This window comes from Aspergillus aculeatus (genome assembly GCF_001890905.1).
Source record: "Aspergillus aculeatus ATCC 16872 unplaced genomic scaffold ASPACscaffold_13, whole genome shotgun sequence".
Classification (NCBI taxonomy): Eukaryota; Fungi; Ascomycota; class Eurotiomycetes; order Eurotiales; family Aspergillaceae; genus Aspergillus; species Aspergillus aculeatus.
In genome coordinates this window covers 481790-497221 of record NW_017962988.1, presented here as the reverse complement: position 1 = coordinate 497221, position 15432 = coordinate 481790, and the positions used below count along the sequence as shown (strand labels likewise).

General features: G+C 48.7%; 8 protein-coding genes and 2 non-coding genes across 10 annotated transcripts; 5 read left to right on the top strand and 5 right to left on the bottom strand.

Annotated features, from left to right (window-relative positions):
• Window positions 1–436: 436 nt before the first annotated feature.
• ASPACDRAFT_1858319 (uncharacterized protein) lies at window positions 437–1592 on the top strand (the record flags this gene model as incomplete). The annotated part of the gene is made up of 4 exons (XM_020197597.1): window positions 437–920; window positions 1013–1101; window positions 1167–1317; window positions 1411–1592. Exons 1-4 carry the CDS (start codon window positions 632–634, stop codon window positions 1590–1592), a joined length of 711 nt encoding a protein of 236 aa, XP_020053890.1. The 5' UTR covers window positions 437–631.
• Window positions 1593–1598: 6 nt separating this feature from the next.
• Window positions 1599–2570, bottom strand: ASPACDRAFT_1858318 (uncharacterized protein; the record flags this gene model as incomplete). The annotated part of the gene is made up of 1 exon (XM_020197596.1): window positions 1599–2570. The coding sequence occupies one exon, from the start codon at window positions 2568–2570 to the stop codon at window positions 1818–1820; it is 753 nt and encodes a 250-aa protein (XP_020053889.1). The 3' UTR covers window positions 1599–1817.
• A 1245-nt stretch (window positions 2571–3815) lies between these two features.
• On the bottom strand, window positions 3816–4325 carry ASPACDRAFT_45641 (phosphatidylserine decarboxylase; the record flags this gene model as incomplete). The annotated part of the gene is made up of 1 exon (XM_020201642.1): window positions 3816–4325. The coding sequence occupies one exon, from the start codon at window positions 4323–4325 to the stop codon at window positions 3816–3818; it is 510 nt and encodes a 169-aa protein (XP_020053888.1).
• A 550-nt stretch (window positions 4326–4875) lies between these two features.
• ASPACDRAFT_45640 (putative nucleoside-diphosphate-sugar epimerases) lies at window positions 4876–5738 on the top strand (the record flags this gene model as incomplete). Its single annotated transcript, XM_020201641.1, has 2 exons — window positions 4876–5135; window positions 5219–5738. The coding sequence occupies 2 exons, from the start codon at window positions 4876–4878 to the stop codon at window positions 5736–5738; spliced, it is 780 nt and encodes a 259-aa protein (XP_020053887.1).
• A 439-nt stretch (window positions 5739–6177) lies between these two features.
• Window positions 6178–6249, bottom strand: ASPACDRAFT_t239. The gene has a single exon. It is a non-coding gene; the product is annotated as a tRNA-Arg (tRNA).
• Window positions 6250–6916: 667 nt separating this feature from the next.
• ASPACDRAFT_45639 (uncharacterized protein) lies at window positions 6917–7315 on the bottom strand (the record flags this gene model as incomplete). The annotated part of the gene is made up of 1 exon (XM_020201640.1): window positions 6917–7315. One exon carries the CDS (start codon window positions 7313–7315, stop codon window positions 6917–6919), a length of 399 nt encoding a protein of 132 aa, XP_020053886.1.
• Window positions 7316–8930: 1615 nt separating this feature from the next.
• ASPACDRAFT_45638 (uncharacterized protein) lies at window positions 8931–10193 on the top strand (the record flags this gene model as incomplete). The annotated part of the gene is made up of 1 exon (XM_020201639.1): window positions 8931–10193. One exon carries the CDS (start codon window positions 8931–8933, stop codon window positions 10191–10193), a length of 1263 nt encoding a protein of 420 aa, XP_020053885.1.
• Window positions 10194–10967: 774 nt separating this feature from the next.
• On the top strand, window positions 10968–11708 carry ASPACDRAFT_45637 (uncharacterized protein; the record flags this gene model as incomplete). Its single annotated transcript, XM_020201638.1, has 1 exon — window positions 10968–11708. One exon carries the CDS (start codon window positions 10968–10970, stop codon window positions 11706–11708), a length of 741 nt encoding a protein of 246 aa, XP_020053884.1.
• A 409-nt stretch (window positions 11709–12117) lies between these two features.
• On the bottom strand, window positions 12118–12591 carry ASPACDRAFT_53726 (3CxxC-type zinc finger protein; the record flags this gene model as incomplete). The annotated part of the gene is made up of 2 exons (XM_020202788.1): window positions 12118–12300; window positions 12331–12591. 2 exons carry the CDS (start codon window positions 12589–12591, stop codon window positions 12118–12120), a joined length of 444 nt encoding a protein of 147 aa, XP_020053883.1.
• Window positions 12592–13667: 1076 nt separating this feature from the next.
• Window positions 13668–13772, top strand: ASPACDRAFT_t251. The gene has a single exon. It is a non-coding gene; the product is annotated as a tRNA-Leu (tRNA).
• Window positions 13773–15432: the final 1660 nt, after the last annotated feature.

The window sequence follows — 15432 nt, the reverse complement described above, 5'->3', positions numbered from 1 at the left end:
TGCCTGCTGGCAAAGCAAGCGGCATATCTATTAGAACTCTGGCCCCGTTGCAGCATGTCACCTTTTAACATACCTGGGCGGAGCGAGTCATGCAAATGACGCTTGCAAATGATGGCAGAGAGCATAGAGCCAAGAAAGACCTGCACTGCACATTCAACCGGTGCCTGATCACACAGGTCACTCAACAGCACTACTGCTTAACGCTGTTGACGTCGTGCTCGATCGGTGCGACCAAGCCACATCTCAAGTCGGGTATGGGTGATCTGCACCGGGTAGACAGATCTGAAATAGATAAGCTCGGGAGCCAGACGGTCCACCGCAGCCCAGGCCACCCGACTCGATGAAACATGTTCTGGCCACATCAGCACAAAGTCCGAAACACCGCACTGCAACACCACAGACACTCGACGGGTATGGGAGATCCGAGAAAGTCAATCGAGTAGTCATTGAAGTCAACACAGGACCACAAGCAAGTTCTATTGACCTACCGCTGACGTCAGCGTAAAGTCAATTCCAATGCATATGAACCCTGCCATAGCCTTTGCCCAGATTCTAATCCATGCCTCCTTCATGATCCCCTCTTCAACGTCTCACCTGCCGTCCACATCGACACGAAAAAAAACATCCCAGAATGTCCCTCAGCCTAGTCACCCGAACCGTCCTGCGCAACTCCCCACACGCGCTAATCCCCGCGCTCAACATCCAAACCGCCCCCGTCAGTAGTGATATTGGACCCAAGCGAGCAGAGACGCCCGAATACGTCGTGACTCCCAGCAGGGGGACGTACGACACCACCAAAGTCCCCAGCTTCAAGGCCTACGAAACCCGCGGACCGCCTCGGAGCCAGCAGAATATCGCGTATTTCATGGCAGGAGCGCTGGGTGTGACCACGGCTGTGGGAGCCAAGGATACGGTTGCGAGTTAGTTGAGCAATACCCGATTCCAGATCATGTCTTGTCATAGAAGGTCTTCGAGCCAGAGAAATCTAACAGGTATATCGGAAATTGTATAGGTTTTCTGGCCAACATGTCCGCATCCGCTGATGTCCTCGCGCAAGCAAAGGTCGAGATTAGCCTCGGTGCCATCCCCGAGGGGAAGAATGTATGAGCATGGATGTACCCCGGAGGATTCAACTCAGACGGATGCTGAAAGTGTTACACACCCAGGTCATCATCAAGTGGCGTGGCAAGCCTGTCTTTATCCGGCATCGCACGCAGAATGAGGTTGAGGAGGCGCGCAAGACGGACTGGAAGTCTCTCCGCGATCCGCAGCCGGACGAGGACCGTGTGCTGAAGCCGGAGTGGTTGATTATGCTGGGTAGGATATTCTTTCCTTTCAGACGATTGAGAACAGTTGAGACTGGTGTGAGTATTTGTAGGTCAGGTACCGATCGCTGACTTGAATCTCAAGGTGTTTGCACGCATCTTGGTTGCGTGCCCATCGGCGAGTCTGGTGACTTTGGAGGCTGGTTCTGTCCGTGCCATGGATCGCACTATGACATCTCCGGACGGGCGCGCAAGGGCCCCGCCCCGACCAATCTCGAGGTTCCACAGTATAGCTTCCCGACCGAGGACACGCTGGTTATTGGATAGAGGGGGACTTGAGTAAGATTTCGGCCGATTCAACTTGCGTACAAGGATTCTGCGCGTTTACCTCCAGTTTGAGAGGCATCGAGCACATTACTCTCATCTCAGTGTCAAACGGTGACAGACTCGATAAATACACATAGAAGAGGACAATGATGACAGAATAAATAACACGGCGAATGACAACACACTAAATCTCAAGACATTGACCGTACCTGAGAGACCAGAGAGTTATTCTTTGAGAGCCTCTTTTTCGCGGGCCAAGACAAAACGAATCAGCCCTCCTCGCCCTTGCCAAGGCTGCCTCTTCTCACGAGATGCATACGCCCAGCCACACCCCCCCGACAGCCCCAGCTCCCGCTGTTGTGGAAGGTACCCATACGCAACCTCGCGCGTCAGATACTGCGAGCTCTCCACGGATCCCCAGACCGCCCGCCCCGACGCCTCCTTCGCCGTATCCGGTTTCTCGGCGGCGTAATTGGCGCGCAGGAACACCGGGTGATGCTTGTTTTTCACGTAGACATGCGCCGTCATGTGGGAACCCTTGGCCAGGTGGGTCGCGTTCTTGTAGCAGATCGTCATGTGCCAGGTGTTCCGGAGCTGTTTGGTTCGGCCCCTTTTTTGGTACCGCGTGAGGTGGATGGAGGATCTGGTGGGTGGGCGAAAGGGAGTTGGGTTAGCCTTCTGTGGGATCTGGATGCCCTGCCCCTGTAGCCTGGCTTGTGCCGGGATGGCTGGAAGGAAGCTTGGGAGGTGGGGAGAAATTTGAACATGGATGCCTTCGGCTCCGTACCTGATTAGGATGGCCTTAGGATATTGTCCCTCGGCACTGGCCGCCCGATAGGCGAGAGACATGATGGTCGGGAGGGTGACGGTCCGAAAGCATGGGAGCAGATGCTTGGGGATGTGGTATTTGACGATATTGGTGGTCGGTGGGTGACGGGTGTGGGTGTACCGTATCATAGAGGCTGCTGTGCTTGGCATTGGTGATTGGTTGGAGGGTTCGCTTGGATGGGAGGAAATGAGAAAGTTGAGGAAATTCAGTCGAACTTGCGAAGGGGAGGGATATTGAAAGTGATGGCGCGTCTGTTGGAGAGCTTGCGACGATGACGCGCGAGGGAGAAGAGAAGGTGGTCGGGGCGTGGTCAGAATACGTGCTTTTGTTGACCCCCCGGCCTCCTTAGTGTTACCCCGCATTTGATGCATGGATGGGGGGTGAGATGTCACTTTGTCAGGCACAACCGGGGTAGTGATTGGTCTAGCTGATCAATGGGATGGTCTAGCCGCCGACTGGGACGATTATCTTAGAATGTGCAAGGTGGCATAAGGAGTGTAGTTTTGTGGATTTATCTGTCAACCTTGCTGTTTCTAGGGGTTCTTGATCCACAATCTTCGACTTTTTCCCCCGCTTTGGATTGACTTTGGTATTGGCCCACACACTAGTCTATGGTTGACCGGATCGATGGACGTGAGAAAGGTGGAAGATATTCAAGAGGTTGTTTTCCTGTTCCTCTCCGCAAACAAATGACCTCTGACATCTCTCCTGACTTAGCAGCGTTGATACAAAGACCACAACTACCATCACAAAGCACTGCATTCTCCGTGATATTCAACTTCTCATCACATATTTGGAATAATACCAACACTCTGGTCGATCTCTTCGATCCAGGTATCCTCTCAGCAAGGCTCAAACCTTCGATCTCACCTACAAGACTGGTAGACTCTTCAGCCATGGTTATGGAGCACAGGGCAGGCTCGAAAGATGCCGGAGGTAGGCTTTGCTCGCGGTAATCTCAGTGAGACGAAATGATCCCAGAGTAGGTTGCGGGGTAAGACAGAATGGTAGGAAGATGCCGGACTTGAATGCTGGACTTACCATTTGTCAGGGACGTCTGCTCGGTCAACTATCTTACACTGTAGTTCATCGAAGTTAGGGGGCGTTTCCTCCAGCTTCTTTGTATATGTTCAGAGCAGATCGTTGCCCGAGTGATCTACTCTAGGACGACGGTCCCCACAGTCTCACAGGCAGAGTGTCGGAGGAATGGACTTGACTTTTATCAAGACAGACAGTCACAGGTACGACGAACATGAAAGAGCATGCCAGATCTTTATCTCAGCCCATGGCACAGCCGCAACAACATCGTGTACTCTACTCATGAAATCTCAATCCGCATGGCCCTAATCTTTATGATAAACAAAAGCATGACGACCACCGCCATGGGACTCCTCTCAGGGCGATTTCATTGCAAGCTGGGCGTGCCTGATGAGACAGTGGGTCGACCCCTCATAGTGAAACCTCCCCAACTCGCCACCCTTGCGGACATAGTCGCCCTGCTTGACTGTAATGTCACATGTGGAAACCTCTGTCATGCCGACGCCGAAGAACGCCACCGTTCCGAGGGCCGGGTGATCGGCCTCGATGAAGATCACCGCGCGGGTGGCCACCGAGGTGAGGTACGGCTGCGCGGCAATTGGTTCACTTCGTCGAGATAGTTCATAGCTCTGCTCCTGCGCGGCGACATCGATGATCAGGGGCTCCGAGAAGTAGGTCCCATTCAACGTGAAGGCTTCCGCGATGCTGCCTGAGACCGGCGCGTGCCAGAGATTGTAGCTCAGGGAGCCCAAGAAAGCTTCGTAGGCCGTGCCCCCGCTGAATTTCTCGGACAGCGGATCACCACCAAGCATGTCCACAATCGAATACGACCGTTCCTTGACCCAGAACTGATCGTGGGCGCTCATGTTGTGCTGCACCTTGGTCAGGTAGGATATTAATTAAGTCAAGTAGTCGAGCCCAGGTGTCAGTATGATAAACCCGTGGGCCTTATCCGAAATCCGGATGGAGGGTATGTAATCCACCCGCTGCATGCGGGCCGTTGATCCACATCGAGCAGTAAGCCAATCGGAGGGCAGCTCAGCTGTCAGCACGTTAGCTCCAGAGTCTTAAAGTCCGAAATCCGAAGCGGATATAGCCTTACTGTGCGGGTCATCGAGCCACATCGAGGAGCGTACGAATTGCACGAACTATATGTTGTCTCGCAAACCAACCCCTGCGGTGAACCCTGGTAGGGTTTGAGGTGCAGCACCCCAGCAAAGAATATCACGTCGACTATTTAAGATTGCCGATTCCACGCCCCAACCCTTCCCCCTCCCCCCCCCCAAAAAAAAAGAGGCTTGCAATCGGGGTGCAAAATATAAGCTTAACTCAAGAATTCAGTTCAGTTTACAAGAATTCTTTCTACCACTACACCATCATTACCAACAGTCAGCCCTTGATATCAAGCCCTTTAGAATGCATCTTATCCTTACAGGAGCCACCGGCTTGGTAGGCTCATCCGTGCTCGATGCTATGCTCAAGAATAAGACCGTCTCCAGAATCTCGATTCTAAGTCGGAGACCCGTGCCAATGGCAGATGATGCTAAAGATCCACGGGTCCGCGTGATCCTCCACGAAAACTTTGAGGTCTACGGACCAGAGCTGCTGGATCAGCTGCAAGACGCTGAGGGATGTGTCTGGGCTTTGGGAACGAGCTCAACCAATGTCAACGCCGAGTACGGCAGCCCCCCACACCTTTCCCCCTTTCGCTGAGGGGATGAATTAAGCATGTTACTGCAATTTGCTAATACCAGGATAGCCAGTATGTCAAGATCACCAAAGATTATGCTCTTGCAGCGGCCGATACATTTTCCACCCTCAAATCTTCTTCCTCCCAGCACCCTTTCCGATTTATCTACGTCTCGGGTGAAGGAGCCACACACAACCCCGGTCGCTTCTCTCCGATCTTTGCACGAGTCAAAGGCGAAACCGAACAGCTGCTGGGTAAGCTGTCGGAGCAGATCCCCACCCGCCTCCGGGCCGACAGCATGAGACCGGGCTTCGTCGACCCGGCCACGCACCTGGCGATTCAGCCGTACATTCCTGCGCAGGGAATGAAGGGGTTCTTTCCGAGGATGGGAGTGGCCCTGAGCGTGCCTGTTTTCCGGTATGCGCTGACAGGGATGCACTCGCCGACTGAACGCCTGGGAACCTTCTTGACCGAAATGGCGATGGGCAAGGTGGAAGGGCATCTTGAGGGATCAGGAGCCTTGAGAGTCGGGGGCGGATGGGTGGTTCAGAATAAGGGGATGAGAAGGATATTAGGATTGGATTCTTAATGAATAATAGAATTGATTGTGGTTATGTAACCTTGCCTTTATCAGAGTTCGATTTCTTGAATCAAGCATGAAAGATTCTCAGAATTTTATGAACGAGAATATATTACTTTATGGCTTTCCTTCTGGATTTTTTGAGAACCCATTTGAGTAGATTGATGGATATTCCATACAGAATGGGTAGAGTAGGGATCAGTGAGAAGCTAGGTGAGGGTCCACCAACGAGACAGCTCATTCTATACTTTGACAAGAGTATTCCCATGGTTGTAGCATTTATTGTCTTCTCTTCTGGAGTAAAAGGCAGAACTTAAGAAGTAAAAAGACAAATAAAGTAGTATTATTGGGGGCATTGCCTTAACGACAGAGCTTGCTGCAGGATTAATGACTCTCGAAACCAACCGGTCTAAGACCAATCGGAACCGATGCAAAAAGAAAAAAGAATTGACCTACGCAGGGCTCGAACCTGCAATCTCTTGATTCGTAGTCAAGCGCCTTACCATTGGGCCAGCAGGCCAGCTGTTGAAAAACATCTGACTTATGCTTTATATAATCTTTATAATCCATACCAAGATTTATCCATGCAGGAGTAGCTGCCTTTGCTCCTCCATCGTTTGAATGCCCTTAGAAGATGCATATGACAACGAGATATATAAAATTAATGTGGAGATGTCAGTCTATTTACACTAAGTCTAAGTCAGTCTGCCAAGTGGCAAAGTCCGAATTGCCTCGCGTTGCTTTTTTGTACAGGTCCTCTTCTCGAAACTATATATCCTGCTGCCGCACCCGAAACCCTAAGTGCATGCTCAGAGGTTGTCAAGCCTTTACAAGAAAAAGTTGCATTTCAGATCGAACACCCAAATCCAAAACCTCGATCTCTACAAGTACAGTCCTACACTCTCTATGGCAATATTTATTCTTTATCTAGCGGTCAGACATACTGCACACGTTAGGACTACTATGGTATCTTTCATTATCTCCCCCAATCCCGTTCCAGGCAAGTCTTCTGCAACTATTACAGGCGCATCCGCGCCATCAAATTATAGAACCGAACAAAGATGAATCCGAGGTCAAGTATTTTCTAAATTCGCTTATCGCGAGAACGACTTTAAGTTCAAATATAACCAGAAGCATGCCCTCTTTACACGCTCAGACAAACCAAACTTACAGTCAACACCCACACCTTATTTCTTCCAATGCCATACCATGCCGGTACCCACCGGCCAGATCGTCACCTCCGACGTCCTCAACCAAGGCATCACCACCATGTATACATATTCGTCAATGTGCTTTCGATCCCTCTCCAGGTGAAACGTGACTCGGATCTCATCGGTCTCAGAAGTATATTTTCCAAATCGCTGAAGCCCGTCGTCCCCGTATCGACGATTTTCCTCTGGGGTGAATTCTCGGTAGATGTGTACCCAGGAACCGCTTCGGATGAAGCCGAACTGGATCATCAGCTGGGGATTTTCGGCGCGGGACTTAAGCATATGGCTCAGAAGCAAGTCTTCGAACGCGGACCAACCATATTCGTTCACGTCCTGCGGGGGGACCGGTAAGTCGAGGATGTGGTGGTCAGACATGTTAAGTCAGTGGGGAGGTGGGTCTCGCCTTCTTCTTAGTCGACTGCTTTGAGTAGCGAAGAAGACTTGATGGAGTGAGGTGGGAAGTCAGGTGGCGATGGACCATTTGTGGGGATTCAAGGTTGCCTTTTATATCTCTAGGGTTTACCAACTGTCGCTTGTTACTCAGTATTGATAGATAGAAGCTGCATCATCTCTCAACAAAAGGCGTGTTCTCAGTCGATGTGTTCGCCTGGAGCCGAATTCTATCTTGCAAGAGAAAGGCTGTCGTGGCCTTCTCTGTAGTTACCCTGGGCTTTGTTTGGTGTACAAAGAAGACAATTATTTTTGACTCGCAAGCATCTTCACAAAGGTCTCTAGTTTGGGGCGACTAAAAACATCACATAAAGCTTTCAAGTATGGTTCAGCCTCATCTTAAAGCTTCTGGTGGATTCCCAGCTCGACTTGTGCGCCATTAGATAGTTTGGTGCAGCTGACAATTGAGTAAAGAAGCAAACTAACAGCACAGCCTCGGTCCGATTCCCTCTTTTCCTGTCTTTGTGCTCAGCTGGAGAAAAGCCTCAAGGTTGACGAAAGCATCCCAGAGATGGAAGTTCCAACGCAAGCGGGGGATCTTTTGGACCAGCGGCTTCGCAATTTCGATACCTTGCTGGCGTATTCCCTAGCTACGCGGTATTGTGCCGGGACACTTTGGACCAGGTTCGGGTTAGTGGAGTCGTTGGAGGGAAATAACAAGGAGATCAGAAATGTTGTCATCGACTGTTTGGTACTAGTGACAACTGTTTGGTACTAGTGACAACTGTTTGGTACTAGTGACAACTGTTTGGTACTAGTGACAACTGTTTGGTACTAGTAACAACTGTTGGACTTGTAGAATGTGGACCGATCATCTACCGATGGTGCCAACAGTATGGGGGGTGTCAAGCTGCCACACAATGGGCCCCTGTGGACAGGCGATCCGGCGCATGGGTTCTCATTTCTGCGGTGGAAGTTCTGGAGCGAACGGTTGGAGTATACTAGAAGACTTGCAATGGCGATGGAGGGAAACAAGGGCGCTATTTCGGGCGCTGAGAGAAGCGATAAGTGATGTCCTGTCAAAAGTATCAGGGATTCTGTGTCATCGGCATGTTCTTCACACCCCAATTAAACGTTCCAAGTTTTCTTCAGGTTCTTGGAGCATAGATGCAAGATGTAACCCAGCATATCTGTTTGGCAGGCACATAGGATATCATTCTCATCACTATTCATTGTAAGGAACGTTGTTCACCAAAGAAGATGAGGGTGTCATTTTTGTCCTTCACAGAACATCATTGCATCACGTGATGGTATCCAGATATGACTGTTTAGTACTTTCTATACATTCACTGCAGTTAGATTATTCACTACAGCCGAACTTGTGATCTCGATATATTATCGTCGCCTGCCGGCGCTGGATAATGGTTATCCCGGAATTATCTCTTTGTATCCAGGCTACAAATATCCTTCATGAGTTCTCTTCTTCTTGAATCTTTACCAGAACATATCTCACTCCTCTGAAGCTTCTCTATCTTGTTTCAAGCATTCTTATTCTTGTCAACACAAAGGCACACATCAGGTCCATCGCAAGTCATCGAATATGTTGACCAAGCTACCCCCTGAGATAGTCCTGTCTATCGCATACCAGATGGACGCAGCCAGAGACATCAACGCTCTTGCCCAGACATCCAAACGTTTCCACCGGCAGATAAATCCGCATCTCTACCGGTTTGACTGGAAATACCTTGAAGGTTCGGCGTTGATCTGGGCGTCCGATAACGGACTGGAATCCACTGCGCAGAAATCACTCGACGTACGGTCTACATCCCTGCCAGACAACAAGACGCTTTCGATCGCGGAAAGGGCATTCGTGAATGCTACAGAGAATGGCAGATGTGATATAGTCAGGCGGCTTATCACGATCGACAACTTGGATCTGAACGCGAAGGATCCTCGATACTCAACACCAGCGCTGGTATGGGCGGCCGAATTTGGCTATGAAGACATAGTCAAATTGCTACTCGAAACACAACGCGTTGAAATCAACGCAACGTGTCCCCATGGTAGCACGGCCTTGCGAAGAGCAGCCGCATGGCAGCAGGAAGCGGTATTCAAGTTGCTGCTCGCTACACCTAGGGTAGACGCTAATTGCCCCGATGACGAAGGACAGACGCCTCTCTACCATCTGGCGTTCTTTGGTGAAGAATCGCTGATAGATTTGCTACTTGCGAAGGATGGGGTGGACCCCAATCCCCCAGACATTTTCGGCATCACACCGTTGTATGCTGCGGCGGAAGAAGGGCACAAGGGGGTAGTCGATCGGCTCCTGGCCGCTGGCGCAGACCCGGACCCGAAGGCACATGCAACTGGACACTCACCACTGTGGGAAGCGTCCTGTAACGGACACCACGAAGTGGTCGATGTTTTGCTCAAAACAGGAGCTGTGGATGTTGAATGTCGAAGCTTGGCTGATGGCACGGCACCCCTCGCAGTAGCTGCACAGCGTGGCCACATCAAAGTGGTTCAGTTGCTACTTCCCGCCGGCGCTGACCCTAATAGCAAGGACAATTCGCAGGAGACGCCACTATCGAAAGCCGTGAAGGCTGATCGCAGGGTGATTGTGGAGCTTTTACTTGCTGCCGAGGGTGTTGACGTTAACTCTCAATGTGCACTTGGACGGTCACCTCTCTTGCTGGCGATACTCAACAAAAGCACTCCTAACTTGAAAATCATTGAGATGCTACTCGCTGCGAATGCCGATCCCCATCTTCCTGCCAACACCGGATCTACGCCCTTGTCCTTGGCCAGAGGCAACACCAAGAAGTTCCTGGGAGACTGGGGCCAAAGCACCGACACCGCATGAGCGAGGTATCAGAATGGCAGTCAAATTGATTGCAACATCCTTATCAGGTATTGTACAATTTCTCCTCAGGATGCCCCCCTCCAGAGTCTGACATCTTTCTCGGATAGCTTTCACCGCGGTCCTACATGGGTACTGATACCTACCGCTACAACGATGGGCTTTGATGTCGAACGCATATTAGGACAACCAGTATGTATCTGACCTGAACTTTTCCACATATCTTCAAGCCAGAGAACAGAATCTAAGCAAGGGAGATATTTTGCATAGGGCAAGATGTCGTCGCGTCAGATACCACACCATAAACGGATACATGAACCACCGCCACACATCATGTCTTTCTCTCTCTCTCGATGTTTTGATCTGGGCTCAAATTGTCAAACACAAGTTGCAATATTTTGTTTCTACCCTAGAAGTTTGCTCTGGTCTGATTGTTAGCTCATGGAACCATACAATAATGGCATGCAAGTCTCTGTTGAAATTTTCCTGTGTAGACTGAACCTCACGAGAACAGCAACAAAGAAATAGAGGAACACTCCTGTGCTACGAGCCAAACCATAGTTCTCTATATTGTAAGTATCTCATTTTTATTTCTCTTAAGAGGTGGACTTCTTGACGATGGCCGCTAATGAAAGGAGCACACCGTTCGTTTCTTGTTTCTCAATAGGTATAAAAGACCTTTAATGCCGAATTGCATGACTATCTTCACACTCACTCACCATTTGAAATTCTGTCTAACCAGCTAGGAACTATCACCACACATAAATCCACCACAAGATGTCCAACGCAACAGACCCCGACCGCCCAGTGGCCGAGGCCATCGCCGGCCACGTATCCTCCGTGCTCGACCGCGCTGACATCCATCATATTCTCTGGGGTCAACTGGCCTTTGTTGTCTACGGTGCGAAGTTCTCCTGCAACAATATTGACTTCGTCGTGCAAGAAGCTGACATGACCCGGGCAGTCAACAACCTACTCACCGCGGACTTTGTGCCCGTGACGGACAATGCTCGCTGCAGCTACTATCGAATCCCTGCGGAGTCGCATCACGAGAAGGTCTTCCACGTCGACACTGCCAACATCAATGGGGAGCGGACCCACTTCGACGTGCGCTTGTTCCCCATGCGCTGGGCGCTCCCCGGCAATCGCGAGATCGGCTACCGTGTCATATTCGACCACCTGGCGCGGCGCGATCTGATCCTGGCCACCGATGAACGGCTTCCGGGAGCCTTCCGGCACGAGCGGTACCCCGTGCGCATGCTCGGCCCCGTCCATTACCTCCAGTCGATGCTCGCGCGTTATCTGACTGCGGGCTGGGGGCGGACGCTCATCCGGCGATTCGGGGTGGAGTGTATCGAGCCCCTCCTCGTGGAAGAATTCACGGAGGAGGGCTTCGATGCCACCCTGATGCACTCTGCTTACGAGATGATGTATAGCGCCATCATGACAATAGACGATGAGGATGAACTGAAGCCGGTGGCCATGCAGGTTCGGGCAGAGTTTTGGCCTGAATCGTGATCGAAAGTCTACTGTTTTGTAGAGGGTTGTCTGTTAGGTAAATCCAATTGAGGATTCTTCCAAATATCTTCGGTTTGTTCTTATGCAGGTCGCAAGAGTATTAGCATGGGTAACTTCTAAGTACTGTAAGCGGTTGGACGTGCGACAGTGTATGCATACCGAATGCCAGTTCCAACCGTTCTGTCGCCCCTCGTGGCCACTGGGAGCATGAGAGCTCAGTAGTGCCTAATGTCTCCTGAGAGATAAGTGTGAAGAACTAGCGATATAGTAGATCTCAGGCTCATTACTACCTATATCTCTGACATGTACACAACGGAGATATCAATTTCTCTTGACAAAGATAGGAATAGACACAAGTGAGCATGTAACAGGAACCCAATGAACATTCAAACCAAAGACCTTCCCTCTTTCAACAATACCACCTTCCCTCAAAGCAGTGTCCGGCTTTGCAGCCCTCACACAGTGACCTGATGTGGGGACCGTGACTCTCACCACTATACACCGGGGCTTCCATCTCGACTCCACTCCATTTCTTCAAGCGATACGCAACCCGCTCCGTGTACGAGTCATCAAAAATCGGCCGGCTGAGCCGCTTGCATTCCTGGCAGCGCTAGTGGTATACTCGTGCATTGTATTTGTTTCCAGTATACATTCGAATGGTGATCGCGATTTTCTTGCTAGACCACCCCGTCGAACCGCATTTATCGTTAGGACAACTGAATCTGCCCATTATATTCGTGTCATATGTGTGGAGCGCAAAGTCATGGTCCTTCGAGTGGAAGCGAGAATCCAGGTCGAATTTTTCCAAGAGGGCCGTCACTTCGGACTGGAGGGACGGATACATTGACCATCGCTGTGTCGATTTGTGCTTTCTGCCTGACATGGTGAATGGGCTTCATGTCTTTGATGGTAATAGAGAGCGAGAGCAGAATTGACAAGCAATGCGTGCCATGTTAGGTATTGTCATAATTGCTCCTGTCGAGTGTCAAGGTGCCCCTCATATGACGCCCAGCTGGGTCTGGGTCGCCATCACAATGGCGTAAGTCCCAGATTTACAAAGATGGAGCCTTTATTTAGCCTCTTTTGGTTGTACCAGATCATATCATGCTTGGGTCTACAATTGCTAGCAATCAATATGGCGGTGACCTCGCTCGGTATCTCCTGGGCCTGGTCTCGACGCCTGGCAGGCCCTGACGACCGATGACAATCTCTGCGGTTCCATCAGATTAGTTTGCTGTAAATATCCATCGTTATATCATCTATCCTTGTTCTTAGTTCTGGCAGCGTGGATGGCAATTGTTCTGAAATTACAGATGCCAACCACCTGCAGTTGGCATCGGTGACTCCTTCTCGCGTAACCTTGATCGGTTTCCCGATCGGATTAATGGAGGATTCACCAGTAATTTCAAGGCAGACTAAACAAGGACAAAAGGTAAAAAAGATACGAACCCGCGGCTTACATGCGAATGGATTCCGAATTCGGGGGCGGGCTCCAAATTGTATATCAAATGCATCATTGGGTTTGATAGAACTGATTTTTCGGGAACAATAGGAGATTTAGGCTGTATTTGAGGTTGAACCAGAACCATTGATCAGCTAGGATTTTCCTGAAAGGGATAATTCAACTGAGAAAAGAATGATATCATGCTTATGATTTTGAGATCATATCAAGAGATAACAATGGTAATGAAATAAAGTGAGATTATTTCAAGGAGTAAGGTATCCAGAGAACAATAGGGCCTATTCAGGATCGATAATGCTTAAAATGGCAGGGCAGGTGGGTGCAATGACCACCCAGATAAAGATAATCAGTTCCTATGAGCAAGTAGGCTTCACCCAAAAGCAGACTGATCAAAGTATTAAGGTATAAGTGAATGATGGGCTTTAACAGTAGGCTAAAAATGGTATCTTGATCAAGATAAGATGAGGTTATCAGATAAGATTAAGATCAATAAAGATGGTAAGGTGGCCGAGTGGTTAAGGCGTTGGATTTAAGAGCGACGTTTGTCACCTTGAAGTTCCCCAATGACGAGAGTCTCCAGGGTTCGAACCCCTGTCTTACCATTGTTTTTAGACCTCACCGCCCCCACTTTTTCTGCCGGCAGTATACCATTCCCTCCTGCTTTGCGCCAAGACAGTTCAATTCAATGCTGATTGACAACAGCAATAATTCCAATGCAGCCGGTGTTAAACCACTTTGAGTAGGCGGTAAAGCAGTTCCGGCCTTTTCCGGGGTCCGCGGCCCTTCTTGGGCTTCCTCTTCTCTGTATACTCTAAAAATCCCAATAAAAAGAATTAACAAAAGACTTTCTAATTTAGATCCTATTGACAATACTGCCAATCATATGGGCATGTTGCAACCTCAGGTTCGCCAATTCGTGATTTGAATTTCCGAGTTCCAGTGACCTTGCAGTAGGGTAAAAGGTCCAGAACAATCAATCTTTATTCATCCTATTGTTCCTATTCAATAGGATTCATTGATTTTTCAACTTCTATGTGTTATTCATGTGTTTTTCATATGATTGCGGAAAACCTTGGAATAATGAGATAGCTATTCATCTATAAATAAGAGATCAATTCCTATTATCTTTTGAATCAGTTCAAGCAAGCAAGTGACCCACTCAATCTGATTGACCTTGTTAAACTATTTGACCCCGAATAATTCAACCAGATCTATTTATTTATTCAAGCTATTTAGTTTTTGTCAACTATATAGCCAGTTGGTAGCCTCAGGCTCGCTAGTTCGCCACCTCAGGCTCTCCAGTTCGCTGCCTCAGGTTAGCCAGTTCGCGGAGTGGATTTCCGAGTTCCGGTGACCCCTCAGTGGGGAAAACGGCCTGGAACAATCTTCTTCTATTCATCCTATTGTTCCTGTTCAATAGGAATTTATTCATTTATTTACTTTCATGTGTTTTTCATATGATCGCGGAAAGCCTCGGAAAATCAATATGGCTATTCAGCTATAAATAAGAGGTCAATTCCTTTTGTTCTTTTAGTTAGTTGAAAAAGTAGTTTCAGTTCAGTTTCAGTTTAATTCATTCAATTTATTCAGTTCAATCAGTTTAATCAGTTACTTATTCAAGAAATTGATTTTATCTATCTTTTACTTTACTTTTACTTTCACTTTACCCCTTACTTAAATTTTGTATGGAATCCCATATAAAGTTTGAGTGAAAAGTAAGGTTTTATTAAAGTGGAAGTGAAGGTATTCAGAATTCTTCTTAGTTTTATTTATCTTTTATTGGTCTCTTACTTCCACTTTATCTTTCACTCAAACTTTATATGAGTTTTCATACTATCTTTGAGTGAGAAGCGAGACTTTAGGTAAAGTTAAGTTGAAACTTTCAAAATCAGTTAAATACCTTCGGCCCAAACCAACTCTAATGATTCTAGTGTACAAAGTATTTTAGTTAAGATACAAGTAGATCTAATATCGTTGTCAGCTGTATAGAAAAGACTTCTGGTCTCAATATTACATTTCCCATGCTCAGGCCAACCCAGGTAATAGTTTACAGCAGATACCAGCCGCCATTCTCTGTGCACAATTATTACCCTCTTCAGCATATTGCTTCAAAATCCTGCCGGCAGAAGAAATTGACTTGTTCTAGGCTTTACTACCCTGCTTATTTGGAACTGTACTTGGATACTTGCTTGGAGAAATGCTTACAAAGGTGCTATAAAAGGTGCTTATATCCCTAATCAAGAATTCGCAAGTCATAGAGTC